General features: G+C 50.5%; 1 protein-coding gene across 9 annotated transcripts in view; it reads left to right on the top strand.

Moving 5' to 3' along the window:
- The window catches only part of WAC (WW domain containing adaptor with coiled-coil), a 978,331-nt gene that overhangs the window by 647,596 nt on the left and 313,029 nt on the right, over positions 1 to 17,706 (top strand). For all 9 annotated transcript variants that reach the window (XM_069648101.1, XM_069648094.1, XM_069648099.1 and 6 more), the window contains one exon: positions 1,139 to 1,257. In XM_069648101.1, the coding sequence (XP_069504202.1) occupies positions 1,139 to 1,257 (119 nt within the window). The remainder of the gene's footprint in view (positions 1 to 1,138; positions 1,258 to 17,706) is intronic.

Here is a 17,706-nt window from a genome sequence, read left to right as displayed (position 1 = left end):
GTTAATGAACGGACAAGGCCTCTTCATCAAGTCTTTGTTTGGAAGATTGTTTTTGGAGCAAGTTGAAGAATTTGACCAACCACAACTGATTAATAAAATATTTGTCGGCCTTTTTTCTCTTCTCTTCTCAGTTCCTCATTAACTGTGTACCTTTTTTTTCTGGTGCAGGATTTTTTTTTGTTTTTGTATGGCTTGCAGAGCAGACATTTTGTTAGATTGATAACACGATATCATGGTACTTATATGGTTTTCCAACGCCGTCTCGTGGAAAGTTTTTTTTTATTTTATTTTTTTACAGGATAGAATTTGGATTCTAGTATGAGGGTTGACTGTTTTGGATACTTCAATCATTTTTGGTGTAAAGAGTTGCACCAGCTGCTGGAAGAATGCTTTGCATCTTTTTCATTCTCTCTTCCGGATACATACCTTAGTGTGAAGAGTGCTACGTTTTTCTAGTATATGTTTCATTGTTTGCTTGTGCAGGCTGTTGGTTAAAGAAATAGAATAGGTATGGACGACATTACTTTGTAAAACTGTGTACACTCAGTAGGAACTTCTGTTCCCCAGTTCCATTGTTTTCTGTATCAGTAACACAAAATATTTGATCGTAAAGGCCTGGAGTGTGTCGACATTTGTGTTTGATCATTCTTTGAAACATATTTTTATGTTTGAATTTCTTAGTTAAGCATACTCCAGTAACAAAGCTTGCATCCTTGTTGGACTTAAATGCTTGCTTTGTTCAAATTGATGGTTACAGTAGACTTTCAGCTGTGGGTACACAAATTACTGTAGTCTCATCGTACTTCACCTGTTATTGCTAGGTCATAATTTGTTGTAATGAGCTTTCCACCTGTCAAAAGCAACTGCCTAAATAGTACTTTCATGAGTACTGCTGTTCTAATTGGACAGGAAATTCTCAAAAAATGAAATTTTAAATAGGATTGCACTACAGTGAGGAAGTAGTATTTATAAGACTTGAAAGATCTGAGGCATGACGCAAAGGTTAAAAAAATATAAGTTAGAGAATGAAGCACCCTAAATGTATTGATGCCCAATTAAACAGGGAAAGGTGGACCATCAACTGTGCATTTCACCACACTTTGTTGTGTGAAAAGGATTCTCTCTTCTGCAATTACAGGCAAATACAGCCGTGGCAAAGCAAGGAACTCCTTCACAGTCAGTACCTCAGCAGCCAGTAACTGCTGATAAGCCGTTGGGACACGAACCTGCCTCTCCTCGTTCTCTTCAGCGCTCCAGGTACATTTTGGATTAAATTAGTTTCTACAAATGATTTGTATACATGTTTTAATGTAATACTGTGCATCTATGATTGTTAAATGATTTTTGATTTTTCAATTCCGTCCAGCTTCCCTTTTTCCTCAGCCTCTTGGGATACTGCTACTCTAACCCGAGTCTTTAGCTAAACATTGAACAAAGGGAAGCCAACAGACGCAGGTGAAACACATGCCTGGTCTCGTCTTGCCACCTCAAATTACCGTTTGCTTTTCTTCCCTTCCCAGTCGTCGACTTACTGCAGCGTGATTTCTTATTGTGCAGCAAGACAAACTGGCACACTTTTGCATTTCTTTTTTTGAGAGGTGAATTCTTTTTTTCTCTGTCTGCAGTTAGCTTCTTGTTTCTAACCTTTGTCCTTTAATGAGTAAGGTATGTTTCAGATGGTGTCAATTCCATCCCCTTTTTTAAATCTGACAAGTACACTGCTTCTCCAGCATGGGGTCTGGCATGGATTCACATGCTCATGAATATTCCCCATCAGGCCGGGAATCCTCGGTAAAAGACAACAGTTTGACTTTCATACGGTCTTTCTCCTATAAACCAATCGCTGAACTCTGGGTCATACTGCCCCAACCAATGACTACCCTCTCCCTAAGCCCCTCCTCTGGCAGCCATCTTCAGAATTGTACTGCGTGTTCAAGTGTTGTGAGTCCTCATGTTTTGCTCAGAACTTTTCTACGTTTTTGTGCTTCTTTTGGTAAGACATTTCTTATTTTTGTCAAGAGCCAGTGTGCTCTTCGTTTCTTTGACTGGCAAATGGGGCTGTTGTCGGCGTCCTTCAATGCCCCTCAAGGGCAAGAATAGTCGAGAGTTCTTCAAAGATTCCAGAAGGCTATCTGGCCTAATCCGCACACCGGATCATGTCGGAGGAAAAGGACGGAGGTTCCCTCTTCAAGCTCTAATCCAGCTGCCGATTGACGAATGGGTTTGTGAGGACAAACACTCCCAGTGCCTCTTCTGTTTCCACCCGGAGCACATCGAAGCGGATTGTGAGATCTTCCTTGGTTTCACCAAGCGCACCGTCCAGGATCGGCAGAGTAAATTGGTGGTGTGGCTCAACGCCAAGGCCTCTACTCCATGTGGCAAACGGGGGCATGCCTCACCCAGGACCTGACGGTCTGAGGACTGCCTTCTAAGTCCTTTGAGGGCACTCCATCCGTAGGGGCCCAAGACAAGGCCAAGTACCCCAAGTCAGTTTTCGTCGGGGTTGCTGTGCAAGCGGGTCCAGCGATGAGCAGAGTGCGCTCATCTTCACCATATGCCTCCATCTGAAGTCATTGCTCCACCTCCTCCAAGAGGAAGTTGGCTAACCCTGGGAAGCTGCGGGAGAAACCGGAGAAGGCCAGGGCGCAGTGTAAGGTGTCTGACCTACTCTTGAATGCCCAGGTAGTCCTCGACGATTGAGCTGGTGGTGGCGCCCTCTCGAAGGTGAAAGGGGCTGACCCGGTCCAAGGGACCGATGCAGCACTGAAAGTGGCACTTTTTCCCAGACAGGAGCTTCAGCCAAGAAAGAGAAAGCGCCAGAGAAGAGGATGATGCCTCTGAGCCCGAGAGACAACCCCTCAAGATGCAGGGGGGGGGGGCGTGAAGGCCTCCACCGTGCTCCAGGGCACAGATATTCTTCGGATGAAAAGGACATGGTGTCTGCTCACACGGTCCCGGAGGACGTGGGGGTAACGACATCGGTGGAAACGGTGAGGGGGACGACCGTTCAGCCGACAACCTAGGCAATGTGCCAAGTAAGCCTACCCCTGCCTATCCCCACCGACACCTCCCAGGGACGTATCACTGGACATCCTTTCCACTCGTCGCACGCTGGTACCAGAGATGCAGAAGATGATGCCAATGGGACCCCGGTGGCACCGGGTCCCCTGGCGAAAGAGTAAACCGCATCATACGCCACCTCATCAACCACTGCATGTGCCCTCACCCCTCCTACCCAAACCCCCTAGGGACACTGGGATGGATACGGAGACTGTCCTTCCCCGCCGCTGGGAGCTTCTCCCCTGGACAACGTGGGTTTGTTCCACTCCATGGCTGCCCACGCATCTGAGCTCTTCCAGCTAATGGCAGAAGGTTTCCTTTACCTGTGACGGGAGGCTAAGAGGAAGACCATTCTGGCGGTGCCTCTCCTGGACGACGTTTGGGATGAGGGCCTGGTGCTGATGAGGCATCCAGCTTCAGCCCCGGCGAAAAGAGGCTGGAAAAGAAATACCGGGTGCCAGAGTCGGCTCCCAAGTGCCTGCGGATGCAGCCCTCCCTGGACTCGGTGGTTACGAGGAAGAAGTTCCCCCGAACCACGAGGAGAAGTTGGACGCCATGGGTAGAAAGATGATCTACTCAGCGACGTCAGTCAAGGCAGCGAATGCTCTTGCGATCCTGGCTAGATAGGACAGGGAGCTGTGGTACAAGATGGCCCTGCTGCTGGACTTTCCCCTAGAGGATAAACCGGTCGAGGCACTTGAAATTCTCGGAGGGCAAGGTTGTCATCACTGAGGGCCCTGGACATCGCGGACCAAGGGTTCCGACAGATGGGGAACAGTATTTGCCTCCGTCGTCGTGGTTGAAAGACACCCATTTCCAGCTGGAAGTTCGGACGAGGGTCCTGAACATGCCTTTCAACAGACCACCTTTTTGGGAATGCCATCAACGAGTCATTGCAGGTTATCACGACTGACACAAACGGCCTGGGTCCTAGGCTCGCTTGAGCAGCATTGGCAGTTCTTTCGTGCCTCAGGAGGAAAATCCGGCATATGGTCGAAGGGTTTTTGCAGGGGATCATCCTAATACCGCCAGCCCTTCTGGTCTTACACCCAGGAGGCCTTCAGGGGTCATTCCAAGGCCGTTGTCTGTGCTCCCAAGGCAGCACACGGGCCCCGTAGCAGGATTGACCCTGCCAGGACGTCAGGCCCCCACCCTTGCACCCAGGTGGGAGGCCAGCTGGCGGGCTTTGTCAATGAGTGGGAAAAGTTTTCCACCGACCGCTGGGTGCTGGCCGTTCTCGCCCACGGATGCACACTAGAATTCCAACAGAAGTGTCAGCGGATACCACTGGTCGCCTGGCAGGAGTAGCACATCTCTCAGCTCCTGCAGGAAGTATGGGCCATGCAAATAAAGGGGCGATGGAGCTGGTTCCAAAGCGACTCTGGGCTCCTGAGTCTACTCCAGATACTTTGTAAAAAAGACGACCGGGGGCTGGAGGCCCATTCCCGACCTGCGACATCTAAACAAGTATTTGTATTATATTTTATATAGCGCTTTAAACAAAACAAGAATACAATAGAAGCAATAAGTACAAGTCATGAGTCAACCAAGAACAGTAAGCAGAACAATTTACTGAGATTGTTAGATTAAGAACCAAGGTAGGGGAAAAGCAGGGGAGGAAGTAGTAAAGAGCTGTCAGGAGTGGGAATGAAGGTGGGATTTTAAGGAGGAGCGGAAAGAGGAGTACGAGGAGATGGAGGTGTACAAGGAAATGGAGCAGATAGGAGCGGTAAAGAGTTCCAATGTAGAGGGGCAGGGAGCTGGAAGGATCGGAAGCGGGAAGGGGCACAAGGTGCGGGTGCCTCAAGTCCCAAAAATTCAGGATGGTCAAGTTGCAGCACATGTTCAGCCAACTGCGTCCTCTAGATCCTGATGTTGCTGGATCTAGAGGACGCTTACTTCCATGTGCCCATTCACGAGAAGCATCTGAAGTTCCTACAGGGAAAACACTACCAATTCAAGGTCCTTCCCATCGGACTGAAGTCGGCCCCGGGGTGTTTACAAAGTGCCTGGCACCTGTTTGTTTGTTTATTAATTTGTATAGCGCACCTGACCCAAAGGTATATGGGCGCTTAATCTTCGAGTTACAGGCAAGGTAGGGTACAATTATACAGTGATGAAGCAAAGGTATACAAGACAGGATAGCAATTCGTGCATAGACAGTAATATAGCAATTCGTGCATAGACAGTAATATGCTGGCATGGTGCAAAATACAATCAAGCAGGAGGTATGCTTTCAATCGTGGCGGCCCATCTTCGTCTAGAAGGGGTACACGTGTACCCGTACCTCAACGATTGGCTCGTCCGAAGCCAAGTCGAGGGAGATCGCTGTGGTATACGGTTAGGGAGAATTCTCATAAATGTGCTAATTCCCTTCACCTTGGAGAGACCCCCCCACCAACTTTGCTGGATTTTGAGGACCTTGTTTTTTTACCTGGAGGGTGTGAGCCTTTTTTCCCACTCTTTTATTTTGATGTGTGTTTTACTCTTGTGTTCTTTGTGGTGTTTTAGACCACTTCATTGGCATCATCTTTTCATGTGTCTCACAGCACCCTCAGTTTAGTGACACAGGGAAGCCTTTTAGGCTGTCCCAAGGTTTAAATACCTTCTCTGGGATAAAATAATGTTTCCCAGAGAAAGTAAAGTGAAATTGACTTTACTAGTCTTTCCAAATTCCTAGACCCAGCACACTGTCTTACCATAGAGTACTGGAGGGGTTAGTTGGTATCCCCTATGTCTAGAAACTCATATAGCAGTCAAGTGCTACCCTTTCCTCACAAAGTGGCTGGTGGCAGTGGTTTTACAACAAACTACCATGAGCCATGTTTTTTCAAGATGGCGTCTGAGCTCCCTTTGTTTAAACAGGTCCGGGTCTTTGTTCGCCATTTCTTTTTGGGAAGGTCCTTCTAGTGTTTGTCTCTGCGCGCCAAACCAGGTTTGGTCCATTTGTTCGTGTGCCTTTGGCGGGCTTCAGGAATGAAGACCGCCTCTGGCGCCTGAGTGTCTGGGGTAGGCAGGAAGTGAGGGAGGTGCCCGAAACTCCCTGTGCTTAGGTTCTTAGAAGACCCAAATGCACTCTGGTGTCATTGGCTGGCTAACTGTCAGGCAAGGACAGTAGCCACCCTGCTGAGTTAGTGACAGCTAGGCTGGAATGAAAGGGAGAAAACTTTTTAAAAGGCAAGTTTCTTGGACTGGAAAGCAGACTGGATCGGCACAGGCGGCTGAACGAGTGGCTACAGGTCAAGGCCCCTGCTCTGGGTGGGTCCCAGCAGCATGCCTCTCAGTTCCAACAAGGCTGAGCAGGCTTCTAAGACCTTTTGAGGGTGCCCCTCTCGTGGGAGTCTAACAGAAGGCTAAGCACCACAAGTCCAATGCCACCGGGAGTGCCGTTGCGACTGGCTCCTCGGCGGCCAGGGTACGTTCGATGTCGCCGGCCTCTCACCTCTCACCTGTCAGGATCTTTGGCCATGAGGAAGTCTGATCATCTGGGTAAACTCAAGGAGAGGCCAAGTCCATGCAACCGGAGAATTCCAAGGGGGAGCGGGGCTTGGACCCTCCCCCTAAGGGGAAGGCAAAACAGGACAAGGCTCCGACCCTGACCGTGAAGGCCCAGGTACACCCAGCGAAGGCCCAGCCTTCCATTGATGTGGTGGCAGCATCTCTGTCGAAGGCCGCAGGGCGCAACCCCAAAGGCCAGGGTGTCCCTTCCTCCCAGGATGGAGGTTGCATTCCGACCCATAGAGAAGACCCTGGAGAAGAAGATTCCAGTTATCTCCCCAAGACCTTCACCTCTGGAAGCAAAGGAGGGGGGTGGTGCGGTGGCGCTTCAGGGTTGGGGCATCTCCCCTGAGGAGGAGCTCATGATCTACAATCCATCCACGAGCGTGCCGACGAAGGTGCCGACAGCAAGGTACCGTCGAGGAAGAGAAGCATGGTGCCGGGGCCTAGGCACACAGCCAGTGCCCCAGCAGCCTATTCCACCTCAGTTGCCACCCCCACATCAGGTACCTCCTAGAGACCTCTCGGTGTACATTTTCTCAGCACTGCATACTCTGGTCTCAGATTCAAAGATGCCTAAAGCGTCGGCGGCCCCGCCCATAGTGCCAGTGACGGCTGATCTCCTCCCCCCTCCCCATCCACGGGGGAACCCCCGGCCAAGGGGAAGAGAGTACACCCTCCATTTCCATGCCATCCTTCACCCCATTGCACCCCTCTACCCCCTCCCACCCCCTAAGGGATGAAACGGACCCGGACACAGCGACGACGGGCACGGGCAACAACAGCAGGTTAGGGGACCTCCCGTCTCCGTCGCCCAGATCCTCACTGCCGGACAGGAATGGCTTGTTCCACGCGATCTCCAGAGCGTCAAACATTTTCAGCTCGCTCCGGAGGAGGAGGGCTTCTTACATCTGCGCAGAGAGGCGAAAAGGAAGACCATCCTCTCGGTCACACTCCTGGATGACATTTGGGATGAAGGTTTGTCTCTAAGGAAGAACCCTTCTCCAGCATTGGATCTTGCATGGATTCACATGCTTAGAATATTCCCCGTCAGGCTGGGAATCCTCGGTAAGTTATATAGACATTTTCCATAGGAAAACTTCCGACACTTTTGTGTCCTATCTACGTCGTTTTGGGCCGCGTACGGCAGCGCCACTAGGACGTAGAGGTATAAATAGCCCTGCCCCTGCGGCTCCCTCAGATTTCAACCGTCTTCCAAAGTAGTGGGATTACCTCGAGTATCTACTATTTTATTAGGTTGTGCGTTCTTCTTCGACTGTTTCTTTTCGAAGAATATCTGGAAAGGCGTTATTTCGTCCGTGTGCTACATGCGGCTTTCTCCATCTTGTCGGCAGAGGATGACCGTGGTCCGGTCGCACATCCAACCGATCTGGGATTACAACCAACTGGTTCGGTGTCGCTCTCGAGTGGAAGTGCCATTCCAGTTACCTCTTACTTACTGAAACCCCAGACAGTTCTGTCCCTGGAAGTTTTGAACACATTACAGAAGTTGTTGGAGCGGTTGGACACACGGTTACCTCAGCTTAGTGTCCCGACAGTGTTACAGGCTTCGCCAGTCGTCGACGAGCCAGGCCCGGCTCCTAGCCCTCCATCCAGAATTCCTAACGCTTACCCGGTTGAGGAAGATCGTTCTTGTCCACAGGAAGGAGAACTGTCAGAGTCGGAACGTGAAGGGTCGGGTTCAGACATCTCGTTATCCCCCTCAAGGGACCCTACATGGGACTCTGAAGCAGAGATGGAAACTCCAAAGAGTCCGGCGCAGCCATCACCACCTGATGACGTGGGTGCTTTCCATGCCATGATGGGTAAGGCATTTGCAGAGTTTGGCTTAGTCCCAGAAGAAGAGAAAAAAGATTGTTTTCTTTTCGATCATATGGGCAAGAGAAGAAAGTCGATATTTGCTATCCCCATTTCAGACCATGTCTGGCAGGAGGGACTGAAAACCATGCGTCCTTTTTCGGAGCCGGCAATAAAAGTTTGATTGGAAAAGAAATTCAAGGCTCCGGAATCGACTCCCAAGCGCTTGACGTCTCAACCTTCGCCGGAATCAGTGGTATCCGCCGCGGCGGCCAGAAAGGCAAGGTCGCAACACAAATGCACGACCCCGCCAGACAACGAAGCCAGGAGACAAGATGCTTTTGGGAAGAAAGTGCTATCGGTTGGAGCGACTACAGTTAAAGCGGCCAACTCCCTGGCTATTATGGCCAGGTATGATGGGGAGATGTGGCATCGGCTGGCTCCTATCTTGGACCATCTGCCGGAAGAACACAGGAAATCTGCCATGCTGCTTGTACGTGAGGGAGAAGAGGCTTCCAATCATTCCATTAACATTGCTGTCAACCTGGCGGAATCAGGCTTTAAGCGAATCAACAATGGCGTAGTGTTACGAAGGCAAACCTGGCTTAAGTGCACGACGTTCAGACCAGAGGTACAATATAAGGTAATGGATATGCGAAGGAGAACACCTGTTTGGGGACAAAGTGGATGAGGCCTTGAAGGGCATGAAAGAAGATTCTGACACGGCTCGTTCCCTTGGAGCCCCCCAGAGTGGTAGGAATTTTCGTTCCTTTCGTCAGGTAATCGGAAAGGCAGAGATTACCAAACCGCCAGACAAGGCGCCTACTCCTCGTCGACGAAGGATAAACAGGCCAAAAGCCAGCAATGATAACTTACAGAACGTCCTGGGGGGCAGAGAATTTGTATTTGTTTTATTTATATAGCGCAGACCAGGCCCAAGGGCAACCGGGCGCATATCTTGTCAGACAAGTTACAGGTATGACATATCACAATGGTACCAACAGATTGAGAACAACAAATATACAAAATATACAATTGACGTTACAAATCAGGGCAAAAGGCAGAACAGTAGTGCCGGAACAAAGCAGAGCTGGGTCCCAGGAGGCCCGTCCAGAGTCAGAGGAGCAGTTGTTAGTGAGATGTAACTAGCCAGCGCTTGGCTTTGTGTTTGAAAAGGTTAAATGATGGTAGGGTTCTGATAGTGAGTGGTAGAAAGAGGACATGGAATGTACTTCCGTTACTTTGTCGTCAAGAAACCCAATGGGAAATGGCGTCCCATTCTAGATCTACAAGCTCTCAACAAAGTGCTCAAGAATACAACCGGGAGATTATTTATCGTCGCTAGACCTTCAGGACACATACTTCCATATCCCGATGCGTCGACGACACAAAAGGTTTCTACGGTTCGTCGTCGGACGAACCCACTTCTCCAGCATTGGATCTTTCATGCATTCACATGCTTAGAATATTCCCCGTCGTCAGGCTGGGAATCCCCGGTACATTATATAGACCCTTTCCCGTAGGAAAACTTTTTTGACGCTTATGCGTCCTATCCACCTCGTTTTGTATCATGCGTGCCCGCACTGTCAGGACGTCATGATATAAATACGGGACCCGCCCCCGCGCTCCCTCAGATTTCAACCGTCTTTCAAAGTAGTGGGATCCTCGTGATTACTACTAGTGGAAACTAGGTTGTTTTTTCTGTTTCGCTTCGGCGACGTTCAAATTCTGGAATTATGTCTGGAAAAGCGTTATTTCGCCCTTGTGCGACATGTGGCCTCAAAAAAGTTTATGAAGGAGATGGCCACATGGATTGTATCTACTGTCTCCACCCGCACCACACGGCGGATACATGTGAGATATGCCAGGGTTTCTCCCAAAAAACCCTTAAGGACCGTAAAAGAAGGCTGGTCGACTTGCTTAATGACGGAGCGGGTGCCTACCCGGCTTTGGAAGTTGGCTCCACGGCCTCCAGGAGCAAGTCGGAACCTCCCTCGAAAAAGGTGCGGCCAGCGGAAATCCGCGCTGAGGACAAGCATAAGGGGAAGCATGCTGGGTCTTCCTCATCACATAAAAAGCCCTCCTCCTCCTCATCTAAGACGGAGAGGCAAGCGCTGTCAAAATCCTCCTCAGGGGACCGTCCCAGGTCTTCCGTGAGTCGAGACGCTTCAGCCGGGAAGTCGGCATCGAAATCGGCGACGAAGTCTAAGGCTCGACGACGACTACTTGCTCGTCGACCTCGGTGTCATTGACGATGCCTATTACCGCTCAGGCAGCAGCGGTTGGGATTCCTTCGTCGACGGAGACTCAGTCTATGGCTTGGCTGCCAGAGGTCTATGACCCGATCCCCCCTGAAGTCTTATTGCAGCCAGACACGGCCTGCTCGGCGGAAGGAGAAGGTGGCATGGTTCTGCAGCCATCGGATTTGGGCTTACGGCCTTCCACGTCGGCCACGACGAGTGCGAGTGGGGGTATGGTACCTATATCATCAACGTTACTGACCCCCCAGACAGTTTTGTCTCTGGATGTGCTTAATACTCTTCAGAAGCTCCTGCAGCGGCTGGATACGCAGATCCCTCAACCTGGGACTTCATCGTCACCTTTTTCTGGTCCTTCCGTCGACGAGCAAACTTGTGCGGCTCGCTCGACGACTAAACATCCATCGACTCCCCAGGCGGTAAAAGACCGTCCTCGAGCGCAGGAGGAGGGTGAGTTGTCGGAGTCCGATTCTATACTGGGTGACTCAGGGTCAGACATTTCCCTGTCACCGTCGAGGGACCCAACATGGAATTCGGATGTAGAGGTAGAGTCTACGAGGAGCCAGACACAGCCATCTCCTCCGGATGATGTGGGAGCCTTCCATGCAATGATGGGAAAAGCGTGTTCCGAGTTCGGCTTGATTCCTGAGGAGCAGAAGAAAGACTGTTTCCTTTTTGACCATATGGGTCAAAGGAGGAAATCGGTATTTGCCATCCCAATTCTGGACCACGTGTGGCAAGAAGGTCTCAAGACGATGGGCCATCCGTTCTCGGAGCCGGCTATAAAGGGGCGGATTGAGAAAAAGTTTAAAGCTCCGGAGTCCCCTCCAAAATGTCTACATCACAACCTCTGTCAGACTCGGTGGTGTCGGAGGCAGCGGCTAGGAAGGCCAGGGTACAACAAAAATGTTCAACTCCACCAGAAAGCGAGGCTAGGAGGCAAGACGCCTTTGGAAAAAAGGTGCTCTCGGTCGGCGCGACGACGGTAAGAGCAGCCAATTCCTTAGCGATCGTGTCACGATACGATAGAGAAATGTGGCACGAACTAGCCCCTATCCTAGAACATCTGCCAGAAGAAAACCGGAAAGCAGCCATGTTACTGGTGCGGGATGGCGAAGAGGCTTTGAACCACGCAATTAATATTGCAGTTGACCTAGCAGAGTCTGGCTTCAAACAAATCAACCATGGCGTAGTACTTAATCGACAAGCGTGGCTCAAATGTACTACTTTCCGTCCTGAAGTCCAGCACAAAGTCCTTGACATGCCATGTGAAGGGGAACACCTGTTTGGAGAAAAGGTTGATGAAGCGTTGAAGGGGATGAAGGAAGACACGGATACTGCTAGGTCCCTCGGCGACCTCCAAACGGGTAGAAACTTTCGCTCTTTTCGCCCCTTTAGGGGTGCTTCTGGAAACTCCCGCTTTGGAGCCTCGAGGGACCGTGGATTTAACAGGCCCTCGTACTCTTCACAAGGGTTCAGACGAGCGTCCCAGTCGGCACGTAGAAGCAGAGACTATCAAGCTTTCAGGCGGCGAGGCTCGGGTCCCTCGTTGACGAAGAACAAGCAAACCAGCAACCAATGACGGCCTTCGGAACGTCCTGGGGGGCCGAGTCTCATCACTTCGACCAATGGAAATGCATCACCACAGATCGATGGGTTCTGGACACGATTCGCATGGGTCGTGCGCTACAATTCAAAGACAGGCCTCCACGTCTTCCGCCTGTATTTTCGACCCAGCCCCACCTCCGAATCCTACGACAAGAGGCGGCGCTTATGTTGCGAAAAGGGGCGGTAGAGAGAGTTCCTGTGGCACAGGAAGGACACAGAGTTTATTCCCGGTTCTTCGTTGTCAAGAAGCCAAATGGAAAATGGAGGCCCATTCTCGACCTGAGAGTACTCAACAAATGGCTAAAGAGCCTAAAATTCAAAATGCTAAAGCTCCAGGAGGTTATCAGGTCGGTGCAACCCATGGATTATCTATCGTCACTAGACCTTCAAGACGCCTATTTTCACATCCCAATACGCCCACGACACAGGAGATATTTAAGGTTCGTCGTCGGGAGAAAGCATTTTCAGTTCAAGGTCCTCCCGTTCGGGCTCAAGTCCTCCCCCAGGACGTTCACCAAGTGCTTGGCCCCTATAGCGGCCCATTTAAGGAAGGATGGTCACCATGTCTATCCATATCTAGACGACTGGCTGGTCAGAGGTTCGTCCAGGGAACAAACACGAGACAGTCTAAGGGCCACAATGTCCCTCTTACAGGAACTGGGCTTCGCAATAAACTTCAACAAGTCCTCCGTAGAGCCTTCGAGGACCTTGGTCTTTCTAGGAGCGGAGTTTCATACACACACAAGCCTGGTGAGACCATCCAGCGAAAGAATTCAGAAACTTCAAAGCAAGGCGTCGGAATGGAGATGCGGTACCAAGGTGTCAGTGCGCAAATACATGTCCCTGCTAGGGACCATGTCGTCCTGCATTCCGTTGATAAGCAACTGCCGTCTGTTTATGAGGCCTTGCCAGGAATTTCTAGCGGACCGTTGGGCGCAGAGCCGAGGTCGCTGGTCCGACAGACTGGTCGTCGACGAACAACTAGTACAAGCACTCTGCTGGTGGAGAGTGTCTACTCATCTAACGAAAGGAATGCCTCTACTGGAACCGGAGTTCCAAAAGACGGTGGTGACGGATGCATCGCTGAGCGGATGGGGAGCTCATCTGGATACGTTACAGGTACAAGGCCAGTGGTCGTTGCAGGAGTCCTCCCTGCATATCAACCTGCTAGAACTGAGAGCAGTGCGATCGGCTCTGAAATCTTTTCTTCCTCAACTGAGGGACTCGGTGGTGCGTGTCATAACGGACAACACCACCACGATGTTCTACTTGAGGAAACAAGGAGGGAGACGTTCCAGGTCTCTATCGACGGAGGCACAGAAAATCTGGCATTGGGCCCTGCAACACAACATGCAAATCTTGGCGTTCCACCTGCCAGGCGTGAGAAATGTGGAAGCCGATGCCCTCAGCAGAGAAATGAACGAAGTCCACGAATGGGTGCTGAACGACCAACAACTACAAGTATTCAAGAAATGGGGACATCCTTCCATAGACTTGTTCGCGACGAAGAACAACAGGAAATGCCATCAGTACGCAAGCAGATGGCCTCAGCAGGGCTCACTGGGGGATGCGTTCTCCTTCCCATGGACGAACAAATTCCTGTACGCATTCCCTCCATTTCCCCTTGTCCGGAGGACGTTGCAATGGATCCTCAGGTACCCATGTCGGGTAATTCTGGTGGCCCCGTACTGGGCCAGACAGGTGTGGTTTTCAGACCTGCTACACTTAGCGGTGGCGGAACCGATGAGATTCCAGAAGACCCCCGACCTTCTGTCTCGACAGGAGGGTGTCGTTTGGCACCACGACCCGGACAGCCTCAAGTTGATGGCCTGGCTCCTGACTTCGCCAAATTCGGTCGGCTAACGATTCCGGAGGACTGTCGGCGTATCCTGCAAGCGGCAAGAGCACCTTCCACAAACGCCTCATACGCGTACAAATGGAGAAGTTTCTGTCAGTGGTGTGAGGATCAACCAGGTTTGGCCCCGCAATCGATTAAGCCGGAACAGCTCCTTCCATACTTGCTGTTCTTAGCTCAAAAGGGCCTATCGGTATCGTCAATAAAAGTACACCTGGCCGCCATTTCCAGGTTTACTCGTCAACGGCATTCGGCACCATTGTTCAGCGACCGCCTGATTAAGCACTTCCTTAAAGGCCTCTTTCGGAGTTTCCCTCCAGAGAAGAAATTTCCGCCGGAGTGGAGCCTCAATCTGGTCTTAACGTCTCTTATGAAGCCTCCTTTTGAGCCAATGTCATCATCGTCTCTAAAGTTTTTGTCGTGGAAATTGGCCTTCCTGGTGGCCATCACTTCAGCCCGAAGTATTTCAGAAGTTCAGGCTCTAATGGTAGACCCACCATACTTATGATTTTTCAAGAACAAGGTAGTCCTAGCCACTAACCCACAGTTCATACCGAAAGCTCCTTCGGTGTTCCATAAACACTCCTCTATTGTGTTGCCTACGTTTTTTCCGGAGCCATGCTCGGGAGCGGAGCGCACATTACACACATTGGATGTAAAAAGGGCTCTCAAGTTTTATCTTCATCGTACGCAACCGTTCAGAGAAACGAGACAGCTGTTCGTGGCCTATGGTTTGGGTGCTAGAGGAAAAGCCATTTCAAAGCAAGGACTGTCAAGATGGGTGTCATCTACCATTTCGTACTGCCATTCCAGGGCAGGGAAACCTCTTCTACGACGGCCAAGAGCTCATTCAACTAGAGCAGCGGCATCGTCGACGGCACTGTGGGCCGGAGTCCCTCTGGGGGACATCTGCATGGCGGCTACCTGGGCGGCTACACACACCTTTACCCGCCATTACTGCCTGTCGCAGCAACATGCCGAAGATACCCGGATGGGACAGGCAGTGCTCCGACACCTATTCCAATAAGGTAAGCCCCGGCTGAGGGGTTGCATCCTGTGGAATTTATGACTGTATGTGGTTCGTTTTCCTATGTTAACGATTACTAATGTATACATGATCATAGGGAACGGGCTTTGCGAAGAAAGTATATGGGTTTGCATGCACGCCTCCTCTTTGGGGGTGGTACTGCTATGTAATCTATTCTAAGCATGTGAATCCATGAAAGATCCAATGCTGGAGAAGGGAATAGTTTCTTACCTGTAACTCCATTTCTCCAGCATTGGTATCTTTCATGGATTCACATGCGCCCGCCTGCCTCCCCTGAACATGCAAACCGGTTCCCCCACTACTTTGGGGGCCGAAATCTGAGGGAGCGCGGGGGCGGGTCCCGTATTTATATCATGACGTCCTGACGGTGCGGGCACGCATGATACAAAACGAGGTGGATAGGACGCATAAGCGTCGAAAAAGTTTTCCTACGGGAAAGGGTCTATATAATGTACCGGGGATTCCCAGCCTGACGACGGGGAATATTCTAAGCATGTGAATCCATGAAAGATACCAATGCTGGAGAAATGGAGTTACAGGTAAGAAACTATTCCCTATCAGTTCAAGGTCCTCCCGTTCGGACTGAAATCGTCCCCCAGGACGTTCACGAAATGTCTGGCTCCAGTAGCAGCCTGGTTAAGGAAAGAAGGTCATCATGTGTACCCTTATCTGGACGATTGGCTAGTGAGGGGATTGTCTCCGGAAAGGGCACAGGAAAGTCTGAATGCCACCAAGTGCCTCCTACAACGTTTGGGCTTCGCAATAAACTTCGAAAAGTCCTCCTTATCGCCATCAAGGACCTTGGTCGTTCTGGGGGCGGAGTTCCAGATGCAGTCAGGACTGGTAAAGTCATCCGTCGAAAGGGTTCTGAAACTACAGCAAAAAGCATCGGATTGGAAAGTCGACACCAGAGTGTCAGTGCGAAGGTACATGTCCCTACTGGGGACCATGTCGTCCTGCATATACCTTAATCAACAATTGTCGTCTCTTCATGAGGCCGATTCAGGAATTCTTGGCGGATCGATGGGCACAGTCTCAAGGGCGTTGGTAGGACAAATTGACCAACAGCAAGCTCGTGCAGGCGCTTCAATGGTGGAGAGTTTCCATATATCTGACAAAGGGAATGCCCTTGCTGGAACCGGTGTTCCAGAGGACAGTGGTGACGGATGCTTCTCTAACTGGATGGGGAGCGCTCCTGGATTCCCTACAGGTTCAGGGTCGTTGGTCATCGGAGGAGTCCGGCCTTCATATCAATGTGCTGGAGTTAAGCGCGGTTCGTTGGGCCCTGAAATCCTTTCTTCCAAGGATAAAGGGTTCAGTTGTACGGATTATGACAGACAACACAACAACAATGTTTTATCTAAGAAAGCAGGGAGGTACTCGCTCCAGGACTCTGTCGACCAAAGCCCAGGAGATCTGGCATTGGGCCCTTCAGCAGAACATAGATCTATTGGCGTTCCACTTGCCAGGAGTCAAACGTGCAAGCAGACTCTCTCAGCAGGGAAATGAATTGACAACACGAATGGGAACTGAACGACCAACAACTACACTGTGTCTTCGAGAAATGGGGTCGTCCGGCCATCGATCTCTTTGCGACGGGAGACAACAGGAAATGCCCACAATACGCAAGCAGGTGGCCACAGCAGGGCTCACTAGGGGAAGCATTCTCTTTCCCGTGGGCGGACAAGTTTCTATATGCCTTTCCCCCGTTTCCGCTCATACGTCGGACGCTGCAATGGATCCACAGATATCCAAGTCAGGTGATCCTGGTGGCCCCGTACTGGGCCAGACAAGTGTGGTTCTCCGATCTACTCCATCTTTCAGCGGCAGAACCAATGAGGTTCCAGAAAATCCCCAACCTTCTGTCTCAAGAGAAAGGGGTTGTTTGGCATCACGACCCGGACAGGCTCAGTCTGACAGCCTGGCTCCTGATTTCTCCGAGTTTGGTATGTTAGAGATTCCAGCGGACTGTCGTCGCATTTTGCAGGCAGCGAGGGCGCCGTCCACGAACGCTTCATATTCATACAAATGGAAGAGATTCTGCATATGGTGCGCAGGTCAACCAGGTTTGGTCCTGCTTAATATCACACCGGAACAGCTTCTACCATACTTGCTACTCCTAGCTCAAAAAGGCTTGTCTGTTTCATCCATAAAAATGCATCTGGCTGCCATTTCGAGATTTACTCGAAGAGACATTTAACTCTGTTATTTAGTGACCGGCTGATTAAACATTTCCTTAAAGGATTGTTCCAAACCTTTCCTCCCACGAAAAAGTTTCCTTCAATCTGGAGTCTTAACCTCGTTCTGGCAGTGCTGATGAAGGCCCCTTTTGAGCAGATTTCATCGTCATCATTGAAATTTTTGTCGTGGAAATTGGCTTTTCTGGTGGCTATTACTTCGGCTTGACGACTGTCAGAAATACAAGCTTTAGTGATCGATCCACCGTACTTGAGGTTTTTCAATAATAGTCGTGTTGGCTACTAATCCTCATTTCATTCCTAAAGTGCCTACCATGTTCCATAAGCACTCTTCTATAGTGCTGCCGATGTTTTTTCTAACAC

This window comes from Ambystoma mexicanum, chromosome 2q (assembly GCF_040938575.1).
Source record: "Ambystoma mexicanum isolate Mex_15411 chromosome 2q, UKY_AmexF1_1, whole genome shotgun sequence".
NCBI classification, from domain to species: domain Eukaryota; kingdom Metazoa; phylum Chordata; class Amphibia; order Caudata; family Ambystomatidae; genus Ambystoma; species Ambystoma mexicanum.
This window is presented reverse-complemented; position numbering and strand designations above follow the sequence as displayed.